Below are 23,711 nucleotides of genomic sequence, written 5' to 3'. Positions count from 1 at the left end.
AAATACCACTGAACATTCTTTGAACCACATTATCCTCGCTCTTATCCCGCAAAAATCGGTGTCTGAGACTTTTTCTGACTTTCAGCCTATAAGTCTATGTACCATCGCTTACAAAATCATCACCAAAATCATTGTTCGTCGACTCCAGAGCATCATCCCGCTCCTTGTTTCTCTGAACCAAACAAGCTTCATTTTGGGCCACTCTATCACTGAAAATATTGTTATCAACCATCATTGTTCGTCGACTCCAAAACTTCATCCCGCTTCTTGTTTCTCCGAACCAAACAAGCTTCATTCTGGGCCGCTTTATCACTGAAAATATTGTTATCAACCAGGAAATCATCCACTCCATGCGCCAAGTCAAAGGCCAAAAATGCTAGATGACCATCAAAGTAGACCTTGAGAAGGCGTTTGATAAAATTCGATAGGACTTTTTAAAGGACACCCTCTTGGAAATCAGCATCCCCAATAGACTTATCCAAATTATTATGCACTGCATCACCACTTCTACCATGCAATCCAGTGGAATGGATTCTTATCTCGTATTGTTACCCCTAAGTGGGGAATCCATCATGGAGATCTCCTCTTGACCTATTTATTTGTTCTTATCTTGACCTATTTATTTCGTCGCAAGATTTACATGTCTCTCATTTCTTTTTTGACGATGACCTTGTTTTATATGCGAGAGCAAATGACAAACAAGCCTTTGTTATTGACTCCATACTCTCTGACTTTGGCTACTACTTCGGACATAAGGTTAGTAAGGCCAAGACTAATATTTTCTCCAATACTAGCCTTATTGATCGTGCTTTGTCGTGGCTAAGCTTGGGTTTCAAGAAGTTGACTCCATTGGGAAATACCTAGGAGTCCCAGTGTTTCACAAACGTCCCACTTTATCGGATTAAACATTTATCATGGACATGATCCGCAACAAGCTTTCGGGGTAGGCTGCCCAAACCTTATCCTTAGTCGGCCGTCTCACTCTTGCTAACTCGGTGTTTAGCGCGATCCCGATATATTTTATGCAAACTATGTTTTTTCCCAACCAGATCTGTAAGGAGATAAAGTGTGTATCCGTCGCTTTATTTGGGGTTTTACAACTTCAACTCCGAAAGCGTCTCTTGTTAAATGGGAAACAGTTTGCCTTCATGAAAAAAATGGTGTTTATGATGAAACTTGGTTATAACCTTCTAACGAGCAAGAACTCTTATCGGGGCAAAATTCTCCGTTAAAAATACAAAGTTTTGATGTCTTTCCCTTATCGATCCATCGACCAGTCTGCTCTCCTCTTTGGCGAGGACTGTCGAAGGCTTGGTCTTCTCTTTTATCGTGCCTGGAATGGTCGATTGGAAACGGATCTTCTTGTGTCTTTTGGAATGACAACTGGGTGCCTTCTTTGGGTCCTTGGCGAAACTATGCACTAGATTATTCTTTAATTACCGATGACTTGCTTGTTCGTAATGTTGTTACCTCTGACGGTAATGGAACGTAAACATAATTTCGTCTCTATTCACCCCTACGACATTGGCACAGATGTTAACGTGCGCACTCGTATTGATTCAGACAATGATGATGCCATTGTGTTGCGGCTTCTGCATACGCTCCGCTTACTGCAATATTTTACGCCACTGCCGGAATGATTCCAACAGCGTCTGGAAGTTCATCTGGGCTCTCCCCATTGCGCAACGACTTCGGCTATTTCTTTGGCTCTCCATTAAGCAAAAACATATGACGAGTAGCGAAAGGTTCCACCGAAATATGTCATCGGATTCCTTTTGTCGTTCTTGTCCTGCTACTCATGAATCAATTCTGCATGTCTTGCGCGACTGCCCTCAGGTGCGAAGTCTATGGACGCATAGTATTAAATTACGGTTGTGGGTTTTGTTGCAGATGTGGTTGCGGTGTTACAGTTGCGGATGTTGCGAACGTTACGTAATATGTTGCGGCTGTCGCGAGCATGATCTCTTATTCAAAAATCATAATACGTCTAAAATATTATATTTATATATTTTACAATTATCTTTTAATATACTAATATTAATATACTATTTTGAAAATAAAAATTTAGTTCCATAAATAAAAATTTATTAAAAACAAATATAAACTATAAAGCTGGATTCCACTATCTAAAAATTGTGTTGCTGATAGTCTCTCCAAAATGGCTCCTTTCGGTCTGTCTGATGCCACCTACTTCGAGACACCTTCAACCGGCGTTGCTTATCTGGTGGAACGCGAAGCTCATTGATCAACTCCAGTAGCCTTAGTCTTTAAAGCTTCTTTCAATTAAAAAATAAAAAATAAAATTGTCTAACAATTGTATCAAGTCTAAATTTTAAATTAATCCGAATAAATACTTCAATCGAACCCTTTTACTGCTTGTTCTTTAATATCTTTTTAGATACAAATCTCAAGTCAACATTTGAACCAATGAGTGAATCAATCATTTTAAATACAATATTTAAAAATATAATATTATTGATTTCTTAGATCAAATTATATAATATATAAATATTAAAAATTAAGTTTATTATTATATTAATTAAAATCATATATAATAGTTTAAACTTAATCGTATGGAGAAGACCGACAGGAGTATAAACATTCATTGTCAATTGGTTGAATTTTTGAACATATAATGTCTTGTATTTACTTCAGATTTATAAAAAAAAATTAACTAATGTTTTTGTAAAAACAAAATTAACTAATGTTGAACTCATTGAATGATCTTTATGGTTAAAGAAAATTATTGTTCTCCTTTAAGATTATAAGTTTGAATAGTTGTGTCTGAAGAATTTGTATTCGTTATCAATAGATAAAAATTATTATAAATAAATACTACATTTAATTACCTCATACTACTAAAAAAATACTATGTATTATCCTCCCGCCTATGTCGGAATTTATTAATTTTTTTTATAATTTATGATAAAAAATTTAATAATTAATTGAAAATAAAATATTCAGACAATATTTTTTATTTGTTTTTGAAATTTAAAATCTCTATTAATATATATTTTTAATATTTATTTTATTAAAAAATTGTTATATAATCAGGATCTGACACATAATATATTTTTAAGTTCATATAGACGACATCATTAGGAATTACAAACACTGTTTGAAACTCAAACTTCCTCGTACTCTCCCACTCCGTTTAATATGCATTTAAACGGAAATTAGGCACACATAAATGAGGTTAATTTAACTGCTAAACGGTGGAGGCCTTGCCATGCCTTCTACTACACCGCAAGTCATTACGTCGTCGGGCAAGTTGTACTCGTCTCTCACAGAACGATTAGGGGAAAGAAGACTAATATAAAGTTGTTGTCCAAGGTAATGCCTGTCCCATATCTCGGACCTGATGTTCCACATCCCGCAGTTGTCAAGAGATATAAGGATAGCAGCCCATGAATGTGGGAACACCTGAATGGTGTGCCTGCTCACCGCGTCTAGAAGATTGTAGTTCATCCTCTTTTCTGGACTCCATTTCCCTATCTCTACGCTGCAAACAATCATTGTAAAAACAAGTCATTATTCATATCAAATGATTATATTAAAAGGTACAGTCTTAGTTAGATTTCCAACGCTTACGCCACAGCGAAGAATGCATAGCCATCGACGTGCCAAGATTGAAGGGCTGTTTCACGATTCTCGAATATAATTTCCACAAAGCTTTTGTGTGTCATGTTGAGGACAATAGATTCTAGAGCTACTTTGGAGATTTCAGCTGGTGGCTCATCTGGAATATTATTATACTTGAAAACCTTGTCAGCAACTCCGTAGTATTCCACAAGTTTCAAAGGAGTGGTTGGCTCCACAAAGGAGACTCCATTAATTGCATATCGAAGCTTTCCATCTACCCTCTCAGCGGTGTTAGCCAGCGTGATGGTACGGGTAATGTTAATGCCACCATATTTGTAGGATCCCTGAGGGTTAGGCCTTGCAGCACTAGCAGTAAGGTTCCAACGAAAGGTGCGGAATTGATTGAGAGACCAAGCCCAACCAATAGGTGGCTTAGGAATGTCAGATGAGGGTCCTCCTTTACCATTCATGTAGCGGATGATGCCCATTGCTGTAGACTCTCGTTTGGTAAAACGAGAAGAGACAACAACATAGTAATCCCTTGGTTCTTTGTCGGCCGTGACGAGCACAGTGTAGCACTGTCCGACATGCACATCAAGCGACTCATAGTCATTCTGAACTGTGTGAGAACCTTCCATCTCAACTAGTTTCATGGTGTGGCCTTGGAACCTGAAGTTGAGAGAAGTCTTTAATCCAGCATTGCAAATCCTATATCTGTAGGTTTTGCCACCTTCCATGGTGAAGAGAGGTTCGTCTTTACCATCACCTTTTGCCACTTTCCCATTAATGTGGACACCGTCAGCTCTGCCGAGGTTGCGGCCGCTATCGAGTATTTTCTTCAGTTCGGTGTGTCCTTTGTTAAACCAATCTCCAATCATTAAGGTATAGTCATCAGCTGGAGGGTCGTATGGGACGGGAATCATTGCACGACTATTAATGCGAAGGCCTCCAAAACCACCAACGGCCTTATGCATAGAAGTGACAGGATAGTACATGTAGCTGCCAATCTGATCCTTCACCTGGAAATGATACGTGTAATTTGTCCCGGGGGGGATTGGACAATTAGTTCCCAACACACCATCTTGCCATGAATTCTTCCTCTGCTGGATACCGTGCCTGCAACAAATCCCATTTCCAAAAATAACTACCTCAATCATTTATTAGAATAATCAAATAGAAAACTATCCTTTGTTCAAGAGTCATAGTTACTTACCATGTTATGAGGAATGGCTCATCAAGATTATTAAATACATTGACCACGACATTGTTGTTTGTGGTAGAGTTTATGTTCGGGCCGGGAAATTCATTATTAATAAGAATACCTTTCACCGGAACTCCCAAAGGAGAAACAGTGCCATACGTAACATGCCATTCGAAAAAAATATAAGGATCTCCACATTCGACCATAAACATCGACCCAACACAAACACATAATAACATCGATATAAACTTTATCCGATCCATTTCTTACTATGCAAATTATTAGTGTACAACTCTTTATCTCCTACTAATGGAAGATATCGCTTGAGTTGTTTTTAGATTGCACCTATGACTACCCTTTTATACAATAAATTACCTCTTTCACTATCATTTTCCACCATTCATTGTTTCTCTCCGTATCCGTTCATTACGCTCTTTTTTTGTTTGTTTATGCTCATACCATTTTTAGCATAAATAGTGATTTTGGTTATGTATCATTTCCACCATTTTTTTTGTTTTTCAATATAAAAACGATAACAATGTGAACTTTTATTAGAAAAATGTATTAAGGAGGCATTGACTTCCTTTATTGAATAAACATTGTTAACAAGCCTATATTAAAACATTTTATTGAAATAAATTTAATCTTTGAATCAAATCATACCACATGTCGACACTTGATTGGAGGATTTAATCCATTTAATTCGTGTTACAACAATTTATAACTAAATGCATAATGTTAAAGCTAAATGTGCCAAAAAAAAGGTACCTTTAGAACTAAAAGCCCAAAAATTTTCAGAACTGTAATATGGAAAGCGCCTAGACATTGAAGCTAAAAGAACAAAGAAAGAATACATCTATGACTAAAAGAATTCAGAAAATCCTTGAATTATTGTATCAAAAAGCGTAAAACATTGAAACTAAAGAGTAAAAGGAAGGGGAAATATGGCTTTAATTAGATTTCTTTTCCCTTTCAGGGGGAGTTGATTAGAGTTTTTTTTATCCGTACGGAGAATAAAACTAAATTTTAAGAGAAAATAATAAATACTTGAAATCGAATCGAAAAAATGAGTATGATTTTTGAAAATCTGATCTGACAGTTCTGATAATACTAAATTAATTGTATAAAAGTCTCATTTCTCTATTTTTTTAATGATTCATTTTCGACAAATATTCAGTGCTGCATCTTATATATTCTTGTTGGACCCTATTGAAATTACATTATCATGGATATTATTAGTAGCAACCTTTGCTCCCTTAAGCATTTTCGTAGATATATGTGTGGGCAAAGGGATTTATTGTATAGAAAATATAAAGTGTGCAAGCAAGGGAGATTTTTCTTTTCGAGATTTGAAAGAAACAATTATAATTGCCATGAAATAATCCTTTACATTATTGCTATTTTTTCTGTTGTTGGATTTAGATTCTCATGAAATATTTTTATGGGATTAGAAAATGAAAGAACAAATATTTTATTATGAAAAAAAAGCGCAAGGAAGAATAACAATGGAGGAGAAGAAATCTTGAGTTAAAATAGCGCGGATAAAATATTTAATGACACGTAAATTAGTTCTTATTGGATATAACATTATTTATTAGATACCATGACTGATGTGGTGGAAAAGTTCACCTAATAATTTCTCCCAATCAACGTATCTTATTAAACGAACGTTTGCAAGGTGACCTAACAATATATAATTGAAGAAAAATTATTTTGAGGGAAATCAAACTTGACTCCTTAGGGGGAATACCTACTAAGCCAAATCTAATATTTGATGTCAACTATACTCATTTTGTAACGCTCTAAATCTCATGTTAGTAGTTTCGGGTTAACTCGAGTAGGTTTAGATAATCTATTAGCTTTCTAAGAGAGCTTGGGCCAAGTTAGTCTTGAGTTTGGAGCTTGGGTTTGGCCTAACTTGAGATAAAAAAAGGGTGTTTTTAAGTCGGGATCAAAACTAGAGTGATCAAAGGAGTAATTATACCCTTTATATTTTGAAAAGCTGAATCCTTTTAATGAAGGATGATATCGCGACGTCATTCCCTCTTTTCCTCAACTCTCCCTTTTCATTTTCTTCTTCCTACAAACTTCATCTTCTTCCTTTAGAAGCTTCAGCAAAAGTGGAAGCTTTGTTGGTCTACCATTCAAGCCCAATTTAGATAAGGTAAGAAAAAAATCACCTCTCCTAGTGCTTCAATTCTAGCTCTTAACCTCTTCATTTCTTCAAGATAGCCAAAAGTGTGTTTAAAGGGGGTTTTAGAAACCCAAGTTATTTCAGCTCATTTTGGAAAGATTCATACCTCTAGAAATATTTTTAAATTCTCTTCTAAGCTTCCCAACAACATTAATAACCCTTGCTTTGATTTCTTGCTTAGTGAGAGAAGTTGGAGAAAGCTCCAAAGCTAGGGGGAATGAGAAAGCTCCAAAGCTAGGGGGAAGGAGAAACTCACTCTTAGTTGAACCTTGGGTGTTTCTAACAGTCTAGGCATTCAAGGTAACTCACTTCTAAATCAACTCTACCACATATAGGTCCTTAAATGTGTTTTGGTAGGCTGCATGAGTTATGAAGCATGTTCATGGTAGAATTCAGAAATCAGTGTTTCTAACATGTTTATAGACTCTTTATGACCCCTATGTTCATACATAAGACTTTAATAACAATTGGGCACTCAGTAGAATGTTTGGGGGTAGAAAGTTAGTATTTTTCAAGCTCAAAATAGGGCATTTTTGTCGGTACTGTAAGAATAGTACAGTAGATATCCATTTTCGTTCAGGGTTCAAATCCAATTCTAAGTTCCAGTCTAGGTTTGAAGAATCAGTGTTTCTAACATGTTTATAGACTCTTTATGACCCCTATGTTCATACATAAGACTTTAATAACAATTGGGACACTCAGTAGAATGTTTGGGGTAGAAAGTTAATATTTTTCAAGCTCAAAATAGGGCATTTTTTCGGTGCTGTAAGAACAGTATAGTATATACCCATTTTCGTTCAGGGTTCAAATCCAATTCTAAGTTCCAGTCTAAGTTTGAAGAATCCATTCAAACTGACCTTGAAAAAAAGGGAAAATATCATCATATATTACCATATCAAGTGTGATCTCTTATAAAGAGAAATGAATATGCTAACCGATTTGATTTAATAATATTTCATGCTATTTCCCTATACGGGGATATTGTATGATTTCAGCTTATCTTAGTCGTCGATGTAAATAATTTAGGCCCTTGGATGTAGAGAGACTCAACTATAAATAGAGGTCTCTTCCATCTTTTTAGAACACACATAAAAACACGAAAAGAAGAGAAAAAAGAGAGGAAACGATAGAAAAAGAGAGAAGAGAGTATGCTTTTGTAATATGAGTTAGAAGAAATAAAAGAGAATTTTCATTCCAAGGTACTTTTTTTTTTCTTTTTTTGCTTACATCCTTGTTTTCTTGATCAGTTATAATTTGAGGAGAGAAACTGAGGAAGAAGAAAATGCTTTCATAAAATTTTAAAGTCTAGCATTCCTTGAGGTTTTTTCATTAAAATCATCTACTTTTTTTTATCTATTTTATTTTAATATTATAAACATATTATTTCATGTTATTAACATTATTTAAATATATACACACACACACACACATATATATATATATATGATATTATTAATATTATTTTTTTGTTGTATACCTATTTTTTTTACATATATCTATTATATTATTTATTATTAATACATAAATATATGATTTATATGTGTATATATATATATATATTACGTATCTATTACACATATATAATTTATTATTTTCTTGTCTCTCTCTACACACACACACACTTATCATTGATTACTTTTCGAAGTTATATACTTACCATCTTACTTTATTATTTTTTGAAGTTTGGATATGTATTTTTTACATTTAATATTTATATCTTTTAAATTCACATTTCATGCTTTTAATTATTTTTTTATTATATGCATGCCTTTGATTTTGATTCTTTGCATTATGATCCTAACTTTTAAATAAATTAATTCTTTGATTTGATTCTTTAACTTTGTAATTTGAATTATCGAAGTGAGTTATCCTAATCCACATTAGTATTTTAATTCGATAATTTAAAGTGAATGTGTAACACCCTAAAGTCCAGGTTAGTAGTTTTGGGTTTACCCGAGAGGTACGTGGACCATGTGAATTTCATATTTTAAGTCATTGGGTTGAATTGAGCTTAATTGGGTCGCTTTAGAGCCCAATTAGACATAAATGGGATTTTTGTTTAGTATAAAAGTGAGAAGGACCGAAAACATAAATTGCCCAATTTTTAAAAGATGAAGGCTTTTTATTTCTATCAATCTTCTTCTTTTCTTTATTTTTTTCTTTCATTCTCATTTTTTATCTCTTCTTACTCTCTAAGTTCCTTAAGTCAAAGGTAAGTCCCTTAAGCCATTTCCTACTTCTTTTAAGCTTCAATTTCGTTCCTAATCCCTCCAGCAACATCGTTTTAGTGATTTAAAGCTTTGAGTTCTTTGGTTGCAAGAAAATTAGGGGTTTTGCATCCAAAACTTGGTAGAGGGTCTTTGCTAGCTAAAAGAGCTTTATTTCGGGATTCAAGCACCAAGGTAGTGTATTTCTAATCCTTTGGAGTATTAGGCTTTCATGAATTTTATGATTTTGCTAAGACTTGAGTATTTAAGCATTTTAGGGTTTATGTTTGATTCTTTCTATGGATGATGTTTTCATTAAAATGTTAGTGTTTTTATAGTTCTAGATGACCCTAAATAACCTCCATATGTTTTATTAAACATTTGGGAACCTTGGAAAGGTTTTAAGAGTGATTTGGAGAGCTTTCTTGTAAGAAAAATAGAAATATACAGTAGAGGTTTCAAAACCCCACAAGATGGTTTCAAAACCCTTTATCTAGAATACAGAAATTGCACAGAGGTTTCGAAACCACCCAAGCCTGCCGAAAATGTCCAACTAAGCCTAAAATGTTTCCCAGAAGGGCCTAGACCCATAGTATGATCATAAATTGGATCGGGTACGTGTAAAACTCTAGAATAAGTGTTAAGGAAGGTGTTTAGAGGTGGGTCACGACAGAAGTAATCATATTGGGAGCAATACTTTAAGTATCTTAAATCTAACACGTATCAAGTAACCGTGAATGAATGATCATTATGAAATATGTGTCATTAGGTATAACAAAGGAATGACCTAACGAATGAGATAGAGGGAATTAACTACCCCCATAAGCGCCTATAATCAAAGACGAGCAAGTTACCCTATCGGTTCAAGGGTGAACCTTCGCGAAGTATGATGAGAGTAACTAGGGAGTCGTCAAAGATGAACTAACCCCAAATCGAGCATTTGGGATAGTTATAATATACCAAAGATATGGAAATGATTATGATTTACCTTAAGGGCATAAAACACTAAAATAGGTAAGCCTTCACATAACATTCTAGATGAGAGAACGAGTGAGATAGCAGCTAGTATGACGTTGACATCACTTTAGTGAGCCTAACTATGTTAAGGTGTACCCAGTTTACCTTAGTTGCCCTAGTGGGGGCATTACCAGTGCGCGATGTACTTCAGGGCCTAATTAGGGTGCGAGACCCAAACACTTTTGAAGAGTGAGTGAGTGATGCCAGTGTTGTATGGCCTATAGGCCTTAAATATGCATGGGTATTCATGTTAGTACAACTCAGTTGGGTAAGCTTCCAATACATGTAAATTATGGTTTTTACCCTTATGCTTTTCTGCATGTAAGGTATGTTGGGTAGTCATGCTTGTATAGCCCTATCAGTCTGATATGCCAATTATGTTAAGCTTGGCTTGAAGGCCATGTGAGGCAGAGCCAATGTTTCAATTTGTACGGAATTGCACTGATGCTATGTGACATCGAGTTCACCTTAGTGATCTACCCGATGGCTATGTGAGGACCAGGAGATCATTCAATATGTTTGTGGGAATTACGCCAATGCTATGTGATACCAGGGTTCTCTCAATAACTAGTGTCTGAGAGATATCTAAGACCGGATACTAGTTAGGTTTACATTCAAATAATTCACAGTTTGTCAGGTTTGCATTTAGTTAATGCACAAGAGTATCAATGTCGCATTTAGATAATGTATAACATGTTCAGTCGTTAAAGGGTAAGCACCCTTTTAGAAGTGTTCTCATGGTGAGGCCCTTAGTAGAGGATTAATGGAAATGTGAGATCCTACATCAATGATAGAATAAATAAGCCTTAAGCAGGTAGCTCTTGATTGGGATCATGCATGTTCCTACTACTTAGTACCACATCTCGACATACTTATGTTTATGAAATTCTTATACTAATTTGGATTAGCAATTATATTATTGGTCTTTGTACGCTCAACCTTCGGATGTTTTCCATTGACAGGTTAGTAACTGGAGTCGTTCATGGAGCACCGTCGTAGGAGGACTTTCATCATTCATTCAGAGTGTTATATTATATCTTAAGTGGGCATGTATATTCATAGAACCTTAATTATGTATTTGAGTTGTAACCTCAAGATGTATTATTTTGATTTTAACTATGTGTCACGGAGCTTCGGTTTGTAAAATGTTTTATAACTATTATCTACATATTTTTTATGATATCATTCATATTATTTGAAAAGAAAATAAACAGGTTTTGAAAGTTAGGGGTTATCTTGGTGGCCTAATATGGCACTTTAGGCCCGATCGGGTTTAGGTTGTTACATTTAGTGATATCAAAGCGTTAGATTGAATCGGTCCTAGGATTTAGTGGGCAGTTTTCGTAAGGTGTCAGTGATTACATTCCCCTATGTACATAAGGTACTTGTATAAGTCTGTAATCCTTATGGGTCTTCCTTTCTTAATCTATGTTGTAGAAAAGTTTGATGGTCAATAGTTCTGAGCATAGTTTTGAGAACCAGATTGAGAACTAAGACTCTCACCTAATCAGTGTCAATGAGGGGTTCTTGCCTAGGACAAAAGATCAGAGGATTCTGTTAGACATAGGTGTCGTAGAGGTAACCTTCTTTATAGGATTGACTTTCACTCTCATAGAGATAGTGGATGTCATTCATAAAGTGTATACTTCTCAACCAATCACTTAAAATACGTTAGTGCCGCTAGAGACCCCAATAGAGAGACTTATAAAATAGCTAACTTCTATGGTTCAAGCAGTGATGATCTAATTTCGGTCGATCATTTGTTGAGAGAGACTATAAGGACCTTGAGACTACTTCACCTTACCCTATAGGGTGTGTTAGAGTGTGTCACCGCTTTGCTCAAGGGTGATGCTATTGATTGGTGAGAGACTAAAGAGATGACTCTACAACCAGAGGTTCCTACATCTGATTTGTTCCTAATGGAGTTTATAGTCAAGTAAATTGGTGAGGCACATATATATTAATTAAAGATGTAGTTCTCTGAGCTAGTTTAGGGGGATTGCTCAGTGCACTAGTATAAGAGAGATTTTTTACGGTTGAGCCGTTACTCCCTAGAGTTAGTTGCAAATTTTGTCTTTGAGGTGCAAGAGGTTCCTTGAGTAACTTCACCTTGATATCCATCCACTACCTTAGCTCCTCACTAAGGATTTTCTAACAAATTCACTAATTTGTTCTTTCTTTTTAAAGGATAAAGAAATAACCTTTACACTCCCTATTTTTTCAATTGGCTAAGATAGAACCAAAAACCCTTTACAAAAGGAAAAGAAATGTAAACAAGAAAACCTCTAAAAAGGAAGGTTTACAAATTAAAAGCTCACAAGAACAAAATATTTACAAGATAATTGTAATAAAGAGTGAAAAGCTCTTCTCTTGTGTTTGATTTTTTGGATAGGTGTTTTAACCCTTTTTCAAGTGTCCACAACTTGTATTTATGTGTTGGAATGTTGTTGTGACCATTTCTAGCCGTTGGAGGTGGTTTAGAGATATTGGGGATCAATTTTCGTGTAAAATAAAGTTGCCCAGACTAAGGGGTATCGATACTCGTAAAGGGAGTATCGATACTTCCTTTGTTATATTTAAATCAACTATCCGTTAATAGCCATTGGGGCCTGATGGTATCGATACTTTGTGTATGGTATTGATACTACTATATAGAGTAGTATCGGTACCCCTTTGGGTATCGGTACCACTTTTTCATTATGGAATTTGAGCAAAGCTGGTAGTATCGGTACTACCTAGTGAGTATCGATACTTCACTTACCTTTGGTATCGTACCATATGAACTATATCAGTACTATTCTTGAGGTATCGATATTGTAAGAACAAATTCAATTCAAGCGTAAAAACATTTTTCCTTAAATTGTTATATCTAAATATAGTTCAACATTAAGGTTGTGGAGAGGGTGCAAGTTATGAGGAAGAGTTTGTTAGGCAAGTCAGGTAGCTCAAGTATAATGACTTATGTGCGAGTGGATCAATCTCAATCAGCGGTCGAGCAGATTATAGGTTTACGATAGCTGAGGAGAGTGACATTACTTTGTCAATCTAGTTGAGTCAGAGGTAAGATATATGGTCTCGTAGGAGACAACCAACTTCCCCATTTTTGGCGAGCTCTAGAAGCTCTGATAGAGTCCTGAGATATCCAGAGTACTAGCATTGTGGTAAAAATCATTAAGGGATATACTTTAAGCTTTCTAGAAAGTTCCATAGAATCATATTCTTAGTACATATAGTGAGAGATTGTCCTAGTTCGGTTAGCATATGTTCTATACTCGAACATGAGAGTTGATGAGATTTTGGTTCGACGATATTCGATCCTGCTTGTCAGATAGTAGGGGGTAGGGTCAGGCTGTGGATGATGTATATGAGATTCCAGGTATGCATTCAAATATCTCATCTTTTCATGTTGTTTTAGTATGTAGGAACACATGTATTCTTTTGTTGCTTTAAGTGATCTAGATAATGAGAACCCTTGTATGAGGACATAAGTTTCGAGTTGGTATACCCTAGTACAATAAGCAAAGTTATTTTAGATTTTTTCGAGAGTTAGTGTGATCGACCCATAGAAAATTTTGAAATCCTAAGCTTCACGTTGGAGATAAAGATTTCCACGAGTGTTAATATTACCCAAGTTAATTTAACCAATATGTCGATCACTTTGTTTTCCAGAAATGTCAGGATGTACCTTACCAAGTGCCACGATACTCCAGTTGCTAACTGGGTGTAGATGCCCCAAGTACTCGTGAGGAGTAAGTTAGCAAGGTATATGTTATGATGCAGTAATTCCAAAATTTTACTAATGTTCTAAGGATAATACAAGTAAAATATCGAGGTACGATTCTCAAGTTGCTGAGAACCCTTCAGTTTCATCAGTATGTGTTTACACATGAGCAGTGAGTAAATTAACTAAGTGAGCCAAGTCTCATCGGTAGTGTATTTGTTTTGGTGTTAGAGTATTCCCAAAGACCAATCAGATGTTGATTGCATTGTCATAAATTATTTATCATATTTATTGAATAAAGACATTATCGTTATTTTCTTTTATTATATTTATGTGCATTAAATAAGCTAAAAGATAATAATGTCCATTTAATAATATGGCTATTATTAAAAGATCCTTAGTCAAGTATTATTATAGGCATGGACAATAATAATACGCTTAAGACAAATATGTTATTGATTGATGACAATGTGTTGTCATTGACATAGAGATGTTAGAATTGATACATGAATATATTGTTAGATAACAATGTATTGGATTGACCCTCCATGAGCATATGTCTTGGATTATTATGTGATGATCACGATATTTCTTATGATGACAACTATATGTATGATCCTTAGACTTGAGATCATTACTATTTCAACATATATTGGTGTATGTTTTGATACAATTAAACATGTGTCGTAATTGGTTACACTACAAAGATTGTTATTGAATATACCTTGATATAAGTATTGGGATGTGAATGATTAAGATAAGATTTGTCCTTTCTACATAATATGAAATATATCATAGGCCACTTGATTGAGTGGGACTAGAAATGCAATGCCATGCTCGAATAAGTTGATATAAGGTATCACAAATTATTCGTTAATTATAATATACTCTAGATATCAAGAAACAATATATAGGCTATACAAGTGTGACTATTCCAGGACTTGTGCCTACTCTAGGCCTTTATCGATTATTAATAATAAACTTGTAATGATATATTTATGATATGTTTGAATTTCACGGTGTTTAACATTCATGGTTATGGCCCCTTTATTTACAATGGTTGTAAATTTTTTAAATACGACCTGCATGTCATGCATCTTTACACTTTTGTTGTATTTATCTTCTCATCTTGGTCCCTCATATGTAAAAATTTTTTCTAAAAATGTAATCATATGAAGATTCAAAGGAGTAGAAGATTAGACCGACTAAAGGAGAGAAGATACTTGAGAAGTAGTCATAGTATTTAGTATTTTTGGTTCTCCAGTTGACTTGGGATGGGCCACCTTAGTTATTTCTTCCGGGCTATAACCATTGCATTTTATTTACTGCTTTATGTTTAAGTTGTATGTGATACAATGTTTGATATGGTAACTTACTAAATCTATTGATGAAATCAACAAGGGCCTAATATTAAAATGAACATTGATGATATAATTATGAAATCCCTCTAAATAATTTAAGTTAATTCTAACCGTCAGATATTTTCCCTCTTAAGGCTTCAATCGATATTATATGGGTTTTGCCAAAGCAATGTCACATAAGTCTATCTTAGTTAAACCCGAAGAATAAACAAGTGATATTCACCAATTGAAATATTGGTAATAACTTAGCTAGGTTATTCTAGTAGGATTAGAAACCTAGAGGTTAATTATTTGGATGAATCATGAGATGATTTGAGTAAAAGTTGTTCACCAAATAGAGGAGTTACACGAGATGTAATTAGTAAGGTGTTACTTACCTAAATGATCATTCACCTAAAATAAAAGCCAAAGCTGATTTATGAAGAGGGTGAAATATGGATCCTTACTCGCTAGAAAAACATTTGAGATGCTTTTTTTCAAAATTAAAACAAAAGGGGTTTTAATTTAGAATAAAATTGTGGGAGCAATTTGTAAATAATTACATGTTTATAAATTTTAAATTTGGTAAATTACTTACTTTAAATATTTCCATTGTTGTAGATTTAATGGAAGACAACACACTATCATTGCGATCACTCCTTGATAAGGAAAAAACTTAATGGTATAAACTTCCTTGACTGGTTTTGTAATTTGAGAATTGTTCTCAACCAAGGAAGGAAAAAATATGTCATTGAAGAGCATGTTCCTGATGAACCGACAACTAATGTCACTAGAGCTGACAAAGACAAGTTTAATAAACATATGGATGTTATGTTATATGTTGGATGTCTAATTCTTACCACCATGACTCATGAGCTTCAGAAGCAACATGATGACTTGGTTGCATATGGGATGATTCAAAATCTCATGGAAATATATGAAGGGCAAGCATGTCAAGAGAGGTATAAGACTTCTAAAACTCTATTTTAATGCAAAATGTAGAGCGATCTCCTGTAGGAGCTCATGTCATTAAGATGATGGGCTACATCCAAACATTGGAAAAGCTAGGATTTCCTCTCAAAGATGAATTGGCTACCGATGTTATCTTGCAATCGTTGTCGGATAGCTTCAACCAATTTTCCTTAATTTCAATATAAATGAAATTAACAAGACTTTGCCACAGTTACTTGGCATGTTATGAACTACTAAAAGTAACATGAAAAAGGTTGGACCTAAGCTCATTCTAATGGCCCGTAAGGAGAAAAGAAAAGGAAAGAAAAAGATAGTGGCAGAGTCTAAGGGAAATGGTAAGGACAAGTACAAAGGAAATGATGCGTTAAAACAAAAAAGGGGAGTTATAAAGGAAGGAAAATGTTTCTACTGCGACAAGATCATACATTGAAAGAGAAACTACCATGTTTACCTTAAAGTGGTCATGAATGCAAAAGCAAACGGAACGTTTGTTTCAGGTATTTATGTTATTGATGTTAATTTGTCAACATATACTTCTTAGGTAATAGATACCGATTATGGTTATCATATTTGTAGTTATGTACAGGGACTACACAAAATAAGGAATATGGCTAAAGGAGACATAGATCTACGAGTAGGAAATAGAGCAAGAGTTATCGCATTAGCTATAGGGACATATGTTTTATCTCTGCCTAGTGGACTTGATTTAAATTTAGAAGATTGTTATTTTGTGGCTAGTTTGACTAAGAATATCATTTCTATTTCTTGTTTGGAAAAGATTGGCTTTGAGATTATTATTAAGAATAATTGTTGTTCTTTTTATCTCGATAATGTTTTTTATGGTTCGACACAATTGATTAATGATCTCTATATTTTGGATCAAGAAAACATCATTTATAACATAAATACTCAAAGATAAAAAATAAACAACTTAAATAAAACTTATCTTTGGCATTGTCATTTAGGTCATATACGTGACAAATGCATATAAAAACTCCGTAAAGATGGATTCTTAGATTCATATATTTTCAAACAAATGACTAAGGCTCCTTTTAATAGTAAGGTTATTTATTAGGGTTAATATATAGGGATGTATGTGGACCGATGAATACACAAGTCAAAGGTGGATTCCATTACATCATTAGTTTCACTGATGACTTCAGTCGGTATGGGTATATTTATCTTATGCACCATAAATTTGACGCCCTTGAAAAGTTTAAGGAATTTAAAAATGAAGTACAAAATCAACTAGGTAAGAGTATTAAGGCCCTTTGATCAGATCGAGGTGGAGAATACTTAAGCATAGAGTTTGTTGAACTCATAGAAGAATATGGGATTGTCTCACAGCTTACACCACCTGGTACACCACAGTGGAATGAAGTTTATGAAAGAAAAAATCGAACCCTGTTAGACATGGTTTGATCGATGATGAGTCATAGTGATATTTTGACTTCTTTTTGGAGACATGCACTTGAAACTAACGCTTTCACACTAAATCATGTTCCAACTAAATCAGTCCAAAAGACACCATATGAGATATGGACCGGGAAGCGTCCTAGTATGTTTTTTTATGAACATTTGGGGTTGTAAAACTTATGTCAAATATCAAATGTCTATAAAGATTGAACCTAAATATCATAAGTATATATTTTTTGGATATCCTAAAGAACTAATGTATACTATTTCTTTAACCCTAATGAGAATAAAGTGTTTGTTGCTCGAACATGAGTCTTTCTTGAAAGAGAGTTTATCTCAAAGAAAGGGAATGGTAGAAATATTGAACTTGGAGAAGTTGAAGAACAACAGATCAATGAACCTGAAGTTGAGCATGTTTCACAAATTGTTGATGAGCCATCAACATATTTAGAAACACAACCACTTTGTCGGTCCATAAGAGAACACCGTATACATGAGAGATTTGAATTTCTCATTGCCAGACATAGAGACATTCTTCTTATGGATCAGGATGAGCCTAAAACTTATCAAGAGGTAGTGTTTAGCCCAGACTCTATGAAATGACTTGAAGCCATAAGATCTGAGATAGATTCCATGTTAGTAAACCAAGAGTGGACGTTTAACCACCTGAAGGGTGTAAATGGGTTTTCTGGAATAAAATTGACATGGATGGTAATGTACAAGCATACAAGGGGCGATTAGTCTTTAAAGGTTTTTGACAAGTTTATGGTGTTGACTACGATGAAACTTTCTCCCCTGTAGCTATGTTTAAGTCCATCCAGATCTTATTTGCAATAGTTGTATTCCATGATTATGAAACCTGGCAAATGGATGTCAAAATCACTTTCCTTACTGGAAAACTCAAAGAGGATGTGTATATGACACAACCAGAAGGTTTCGTTGCTCCAAGAAACTCTCGAAAGGTTTGTAAGCTATAGTGGTCTATTTATGGACTAAAGCAATCTTCTCGAAGTTGAAATCTTCGTTTCAATTATGCAATCAAATAATTTAGTTTTATCATAAATGAATATGAACCATGTGTTTATAAGAAGGCTAGTGGGAGCATTGTTTCTTTCCTAATATTGTATGTAGACGAGATACTCATGATAGGAAATGATATACCTATTTTACATTATGTTAATACTTGGTTAGCTAGTTGGTTTTCTATGAAAGATTTAGGTGAGGCAGTGTATATCTTAAGAGTTAAGATCTATAGAGATATATAAAGATGACATATAGGTCTGAGTCAAAGTACATATATAGATAAAGTGCTGAAAAGGTTCAGTATGGAATAATCCAAGAAATAATTTTTGCCTATGAGACATGGCATTTCTCTTTTGAAGGAAATGTGTACTTCAACTCCAAAAGAAAGAGAACGGATGAATCAGATTCCATATGCTTTGGCTATTGATTCTATCATGTATGCCATGATATGTACTTGACCAGATGTATCGTATGCTTTAAGCATGACAAGTCGATATCAGTCAAATTCTAGTGAAAATCATTGGGTTGAAGTTAAAAATATCCTTAAGTACTTAAGAAGAACTCAGGACACATGTCTTGTTTATGGAGGTCAAGAAGAGCATAGTGTAAAAGATTGTACTGATGTCAGCTTCTAAACTGAAAAGGATGACTCACGATCACAATCGGGTTTTTTTGTATTGCCTTAATAGAGGTATTATGAGCTAGAAATGTTCAAAACAAAACACAGTAGTTGACTCTACAACAGAGGCTTAGTATATTGCAACCAGTAAAGTATCAAAAGAGGTTGTTTAGATAAAGAAGTCCATATCCAAACTAGGGGTTGTGCCTAGCATATCAGATAATGTAGAATTCTGTTGTGATAAAACTGGAGCCATTGCATAAGCAAAGGAACCTAGATCTCATCAATAGTCCAAACATATTCTTAGGTGGTTCCATCTCATTCAACAGATAATAGATCAAGGAGATGTGGAGATATGTGGAGTACACACGGATAACAATATTATTGATCCCCTGACGAAGCCTCTAGCATAATAGAAGCATGATTCATCACACTGAGTCACTCAATATTAGATATGTGAGTGATTGGTCTTAGTGCTAATGGGAGATTGTTAGAGTATGCCCAAAGACCAATCATATGATGATTATATTGTCATAAATTATTTATTATATTTATTAATATCGATATAATAATATGGTTATTACTAAAAGATCCCTAGTCAAGTATTATTATGGGCATGGATAGTAATAATACGCTTAAGACTAATATGTTATTGATTAATGACAATGAGTTGTCATTGAGATAGAGATGTCAGAATTGATGCATGAATATATTGTTAGAGAACAATGTATTGGATTGACCTACTATGAGCATATGTTTTGGATTATTATATGATGGTCATGAAATTGCTCATGGTGACAACTATATGCATGATCCTTAGACTTGAGATTATTATTATCTCAACATATATTGTTGGACGTTTTGATACAATTAAACATGCTCCGTAACTGGTTCCACTACAAAGATTGTTATTGAATATACCTCTATATATGTAGTGGGATGTGAATGATTAAGATATGATTTATTCTTTTTACATAATAGGAAATATTTCACAGGAAACTTGATTGAGTGAGACTAGAAATGTATGGCCATTCTCGAATAAGTTGATAGGAGAGATCATAAATTCTTTATTAATCATAGTATACTATAGATATCAAGAAACAATAGATGGACTATACAAGTGTGACTATTCCAAGACTTGTGTCTACTCTAGCTATAAAGGACAAAATGATGTAATATATAAAAGAGTTAACCACAAAGATGATATGTCGAATCATGATTTCTTGTAACTTAGGTGATAATGATATATTGCAAGATGCCACTCATTGTTTGTAATATTAGAATGGTTCTAATAATTACTATTAATGTTGCAAGAACCTAAAGGGTCACTCCCTCGGGTTGAAATTAGTAAATATGTAAAATTTGTTGTACATTATTAAAATATAGATCTAGAGTCAATATATGTATATTTGATATACATATGATTTTAATTATCCTGAATATGGTTAGGGTAACTCAGGTATATAAAGATAAGTAAGGTCTAGCAGCCACTTTAATCTTTAGCCGATTTTCTCAAACCCCTTTTTTGGAAAAGTTAAAATTTTGCTCTCAACCTGGTGAACTGAGTAAAGGATGAGGCATTTTTGTGGAGGCTTACAATTCGAGTCGTTCGTGATCACCATTAGACACTACTGTCTTTACTGTTTTTTTAAGGAACCCAATGTAAGTAATCGCATCCTTTTCTCCTGATTTGGGATAAATGCACATAGATTGTTGGTGAGACCATCGCGTTTTGTTTTGGTTGCACCATAGGGTGCGTCGACGGTCCCAACAGTTTGTATATGAGAACGAGCCATATACAACACACATCAGAATGAAACTTTGCATAACACCATAGATTTTAGTATTTCATACTAAAGGAGATCGAGTACATTAAGTGACATTCAACTAGCGTTAGTTGTCATTGTATAGTTCTATGGTGGTAAAAAATATTGAGTGCATGACGTGAAGTCTCAAAATCCTTAATTCAAAGTGCGGTTGTGAGAGATCTTTGTTTGTGTAGTGTACTTTCCAAGAGAGCCAGATGTTGTTATTTCGTTGGGCAAGTGGCTGATTTTTCTTTGTGATTACATTGGATATACAATCAGGTAAATAGCGCGTAGGTAAATCGCCAGGCAAATGAAAAACCATATTGGGGCATAGATGAGTATTAAATCAGAATTGTGCAGCAAAAACTTGGAGATTAACTTTAGGAAGTCAAGAATTGTCATCATATCTTCAATATTTAGTATCAAAACAGTGTTGGAAAGTTAAGTAACATCTCAAAATTTCATATGTTCAGTGGGTAAACGAGATTATTTGGTTATGATGTGAGTTAACTTGATTGATTAAGATTATCTAGTGAAAGATTCAGTGATAGTAGTGATTTTTGGAGTAACGTCATCCTTGTAGAATGCTCTGAGCATACAGTATCAGATAGCCAAAAATGTGATTTATATAGCTTCGTGCTTCTTGAAGGTTTTCGCTTAAGGTTCAGTGTTGGTAGCGCCCTTATAAAATTGTAGACTGATTTTATGAGTTCTGAGCAACATATCAATTTGTGAGGACTTCTTCCTTATGAATCAATTTTGTCGAGGATTAAGTGCTTCAAGATTTCCTAGGTGTTGACCTAAGGATAGGTAGTTTGAACCAAGTAAATTTCAAGGAAAAAATTTCTTTCAAGGAGGGGAGAGCTATAACACCCCAAACTTCAGGTTAAAAGTTTCGAGTTTACCCAAGAGGTAAGTGGACCCTGTAAATTTCATATTTTAAGTTGTTAGGTTGAATTAAGCTTAATTGGGTTGGTTTAGATCCCAATTACCCATAAATGAGATTTTTGTTTAGTATAAAGGTGAGAATGACCAAAAACATAAATTGTCCAATTTTGAAAAGATGAAGGCTTTATATTTCTTTTTATCTTCTTCTTTTCTTCATTTCTTCTTTCATTCTCATTTTCATCTCTTTTTCCTCTCGAAGTTCCTTAAGTCAAAGGTAAGTTCCTTGAGCCATTTCCTACTTCTTTTAAGCTTCAATTTCATTCATAATCCCTCCAATAAGATCGTTTTAGTTATTTAAAGCTTTGAGTTTTTTTGTTGCAAGAAAATTGGAGGTTTTGTATCCAAGACTTGGTAGAAGGTCTTTTCTAGCTAAATAAGCTTTATTTCCGGATTCAAACATTAAGGTAGTGTATTTATAATCCTTTGGAGTATTAAGCTTTCATATATTTTAAGATTTTGCTAAGATTTTAGTATTTAAGCATTTTAGGGATTATGTTTGATTCTTTCCATGAATGATGTTTTTTGTTAAAAAGTTGGTGTTTAATAGTGCTAGATGACCCTAAATAACCTCTATAAGTTTTATTAAACATTTGGGGACATTGGAAGGGTTTTAAAAGTGATTTGGAGAGCTTTCTCGAAAGAAAAAGGGAAATCTACAGTAGAGGTTTCAAAACCCCTAAGATGGTTTTGAAACCCCTTGTCCATAATACATAAATTACATAGAGGTTGGGTGGTTTTAAAACCCTACCCAAAATATTAAAATAAGCGTACAATATTACCCAAAAGGCCCTAGACCCATATTATGATCATAAATGGGATCAAATATGTGTAAAACACTAGAATAAGTGTTAATGAAGGTGTTTAGAAGTGGGTCACGATAGAAGTAGTCATATTGGGCGTGATAATTTAAGTATCTTCAATCTAACACATATCGAGTAACGTGAATGAAGGATTATGCGAAAGATATGCCATCGAGTATAACAAGGAATGACCTAACGAGCGAGATATAAGGAATTGACTACCATGAAGACCTACAATCAAAGACGAGCAAGTAACCCTATTAGTTCAAGGGTGAACTATTGGGAAGTATGGCGAGAGTGACTATGAAGTCGTCATCGATGAACTAACCCCGAATTGAGTGTTTAGGATAAGTATAATATACCAAAGGTGTGGAAATGATTATGAATTGCCTTAAGGGCATAAAACGCTAAAATAAGTAAGCCTTCACATAACGTTCTAGATGAGAGAACGAGCGAGATATCAGCTAGTATGACATTGACATCATATTAGTGAGTCAAGCTATATTAAGGTGTATCTAGGTACCCTTAGTTTCCCTAATGGACATTACCAATGCACAAGGTACTTTAAAGGCTAACTAGGGTGTGAGACCTAAACACTTGCGAGGAGTGGGTTAATGATGTTAGTGTTATGTGGCAATGTGTGCCTTAAATATGCTTGGGTAGTTATGTTTGTCCAGTCCAGTTGGGTAAGCTTCTGATGTATGTAAATTATGGTTCTTACCCTTAGGATTTTTCGTATGTAAGATAGGTTGGGTATTGTTCCGAGATGCACGTAAATTCTTTCGACCACACCGCCAGACCTACTTCATGTCTGTTTGTCTTAGTTATGCATGTGTAGTCCCATTAGTCTGATATGTCAGTTA

The 23,711-nt window shown here is 34.4% G+C and overlaps 1 protein-coding gene across 1 annotated transcript; it reads right to left on the bottom strand.

Annotated features, from left to right (window-relative positions):
• Positions 1-3,186: 3,186 nt before the first annotated feature.
• Positions 3,187-5,061, bottom strand: LOC120116566 (L-ascorbate oxidase homolog). Its single transcript, XM_039137021.1, has 3 exons — positions 4,796-5,061; positions 3,592-4,698; positions 3,187-3,502 (listed from the first exon to the last, which is right to left on the bottom strand). Exons 1-3 carry the CDS (start codon positions 5,044-5,046, stop codon positions 3,202-3,204), a joined length of 1,659 nt encoding a protein of 552 aa, XP_038992952.1. The 5' UTR covers positions 5,047-5,061; the 3' UTR covers positions 3,187-3,201.
• Between the last annotated feature and the right edge of the window lie 18,650 nt (positions 5,062-23,711).

Source organism: Hibiscus syriacus, unplaced genomic scaffold, assembly GCF_006381635.1.
Source record: "Hibiscus syriacus cultivar Baekdansim isolate YM2019G1 unplaced genomic scaffold, ASM638163v2 tig00110299_pilon, whole genome shotgun sequence".
Taxonomy (NCBI): Eukaryota; Viridiplantae; Streptophyta; class Magnoliopsida; order Malvales; family Malvaceae; genus Hibiscus; species Hibiscus syriacus.
Note: the sequence above shows the minus strand (reverse complement) of the source record. Positions and strands in the feature narration are given on the sequence as shown.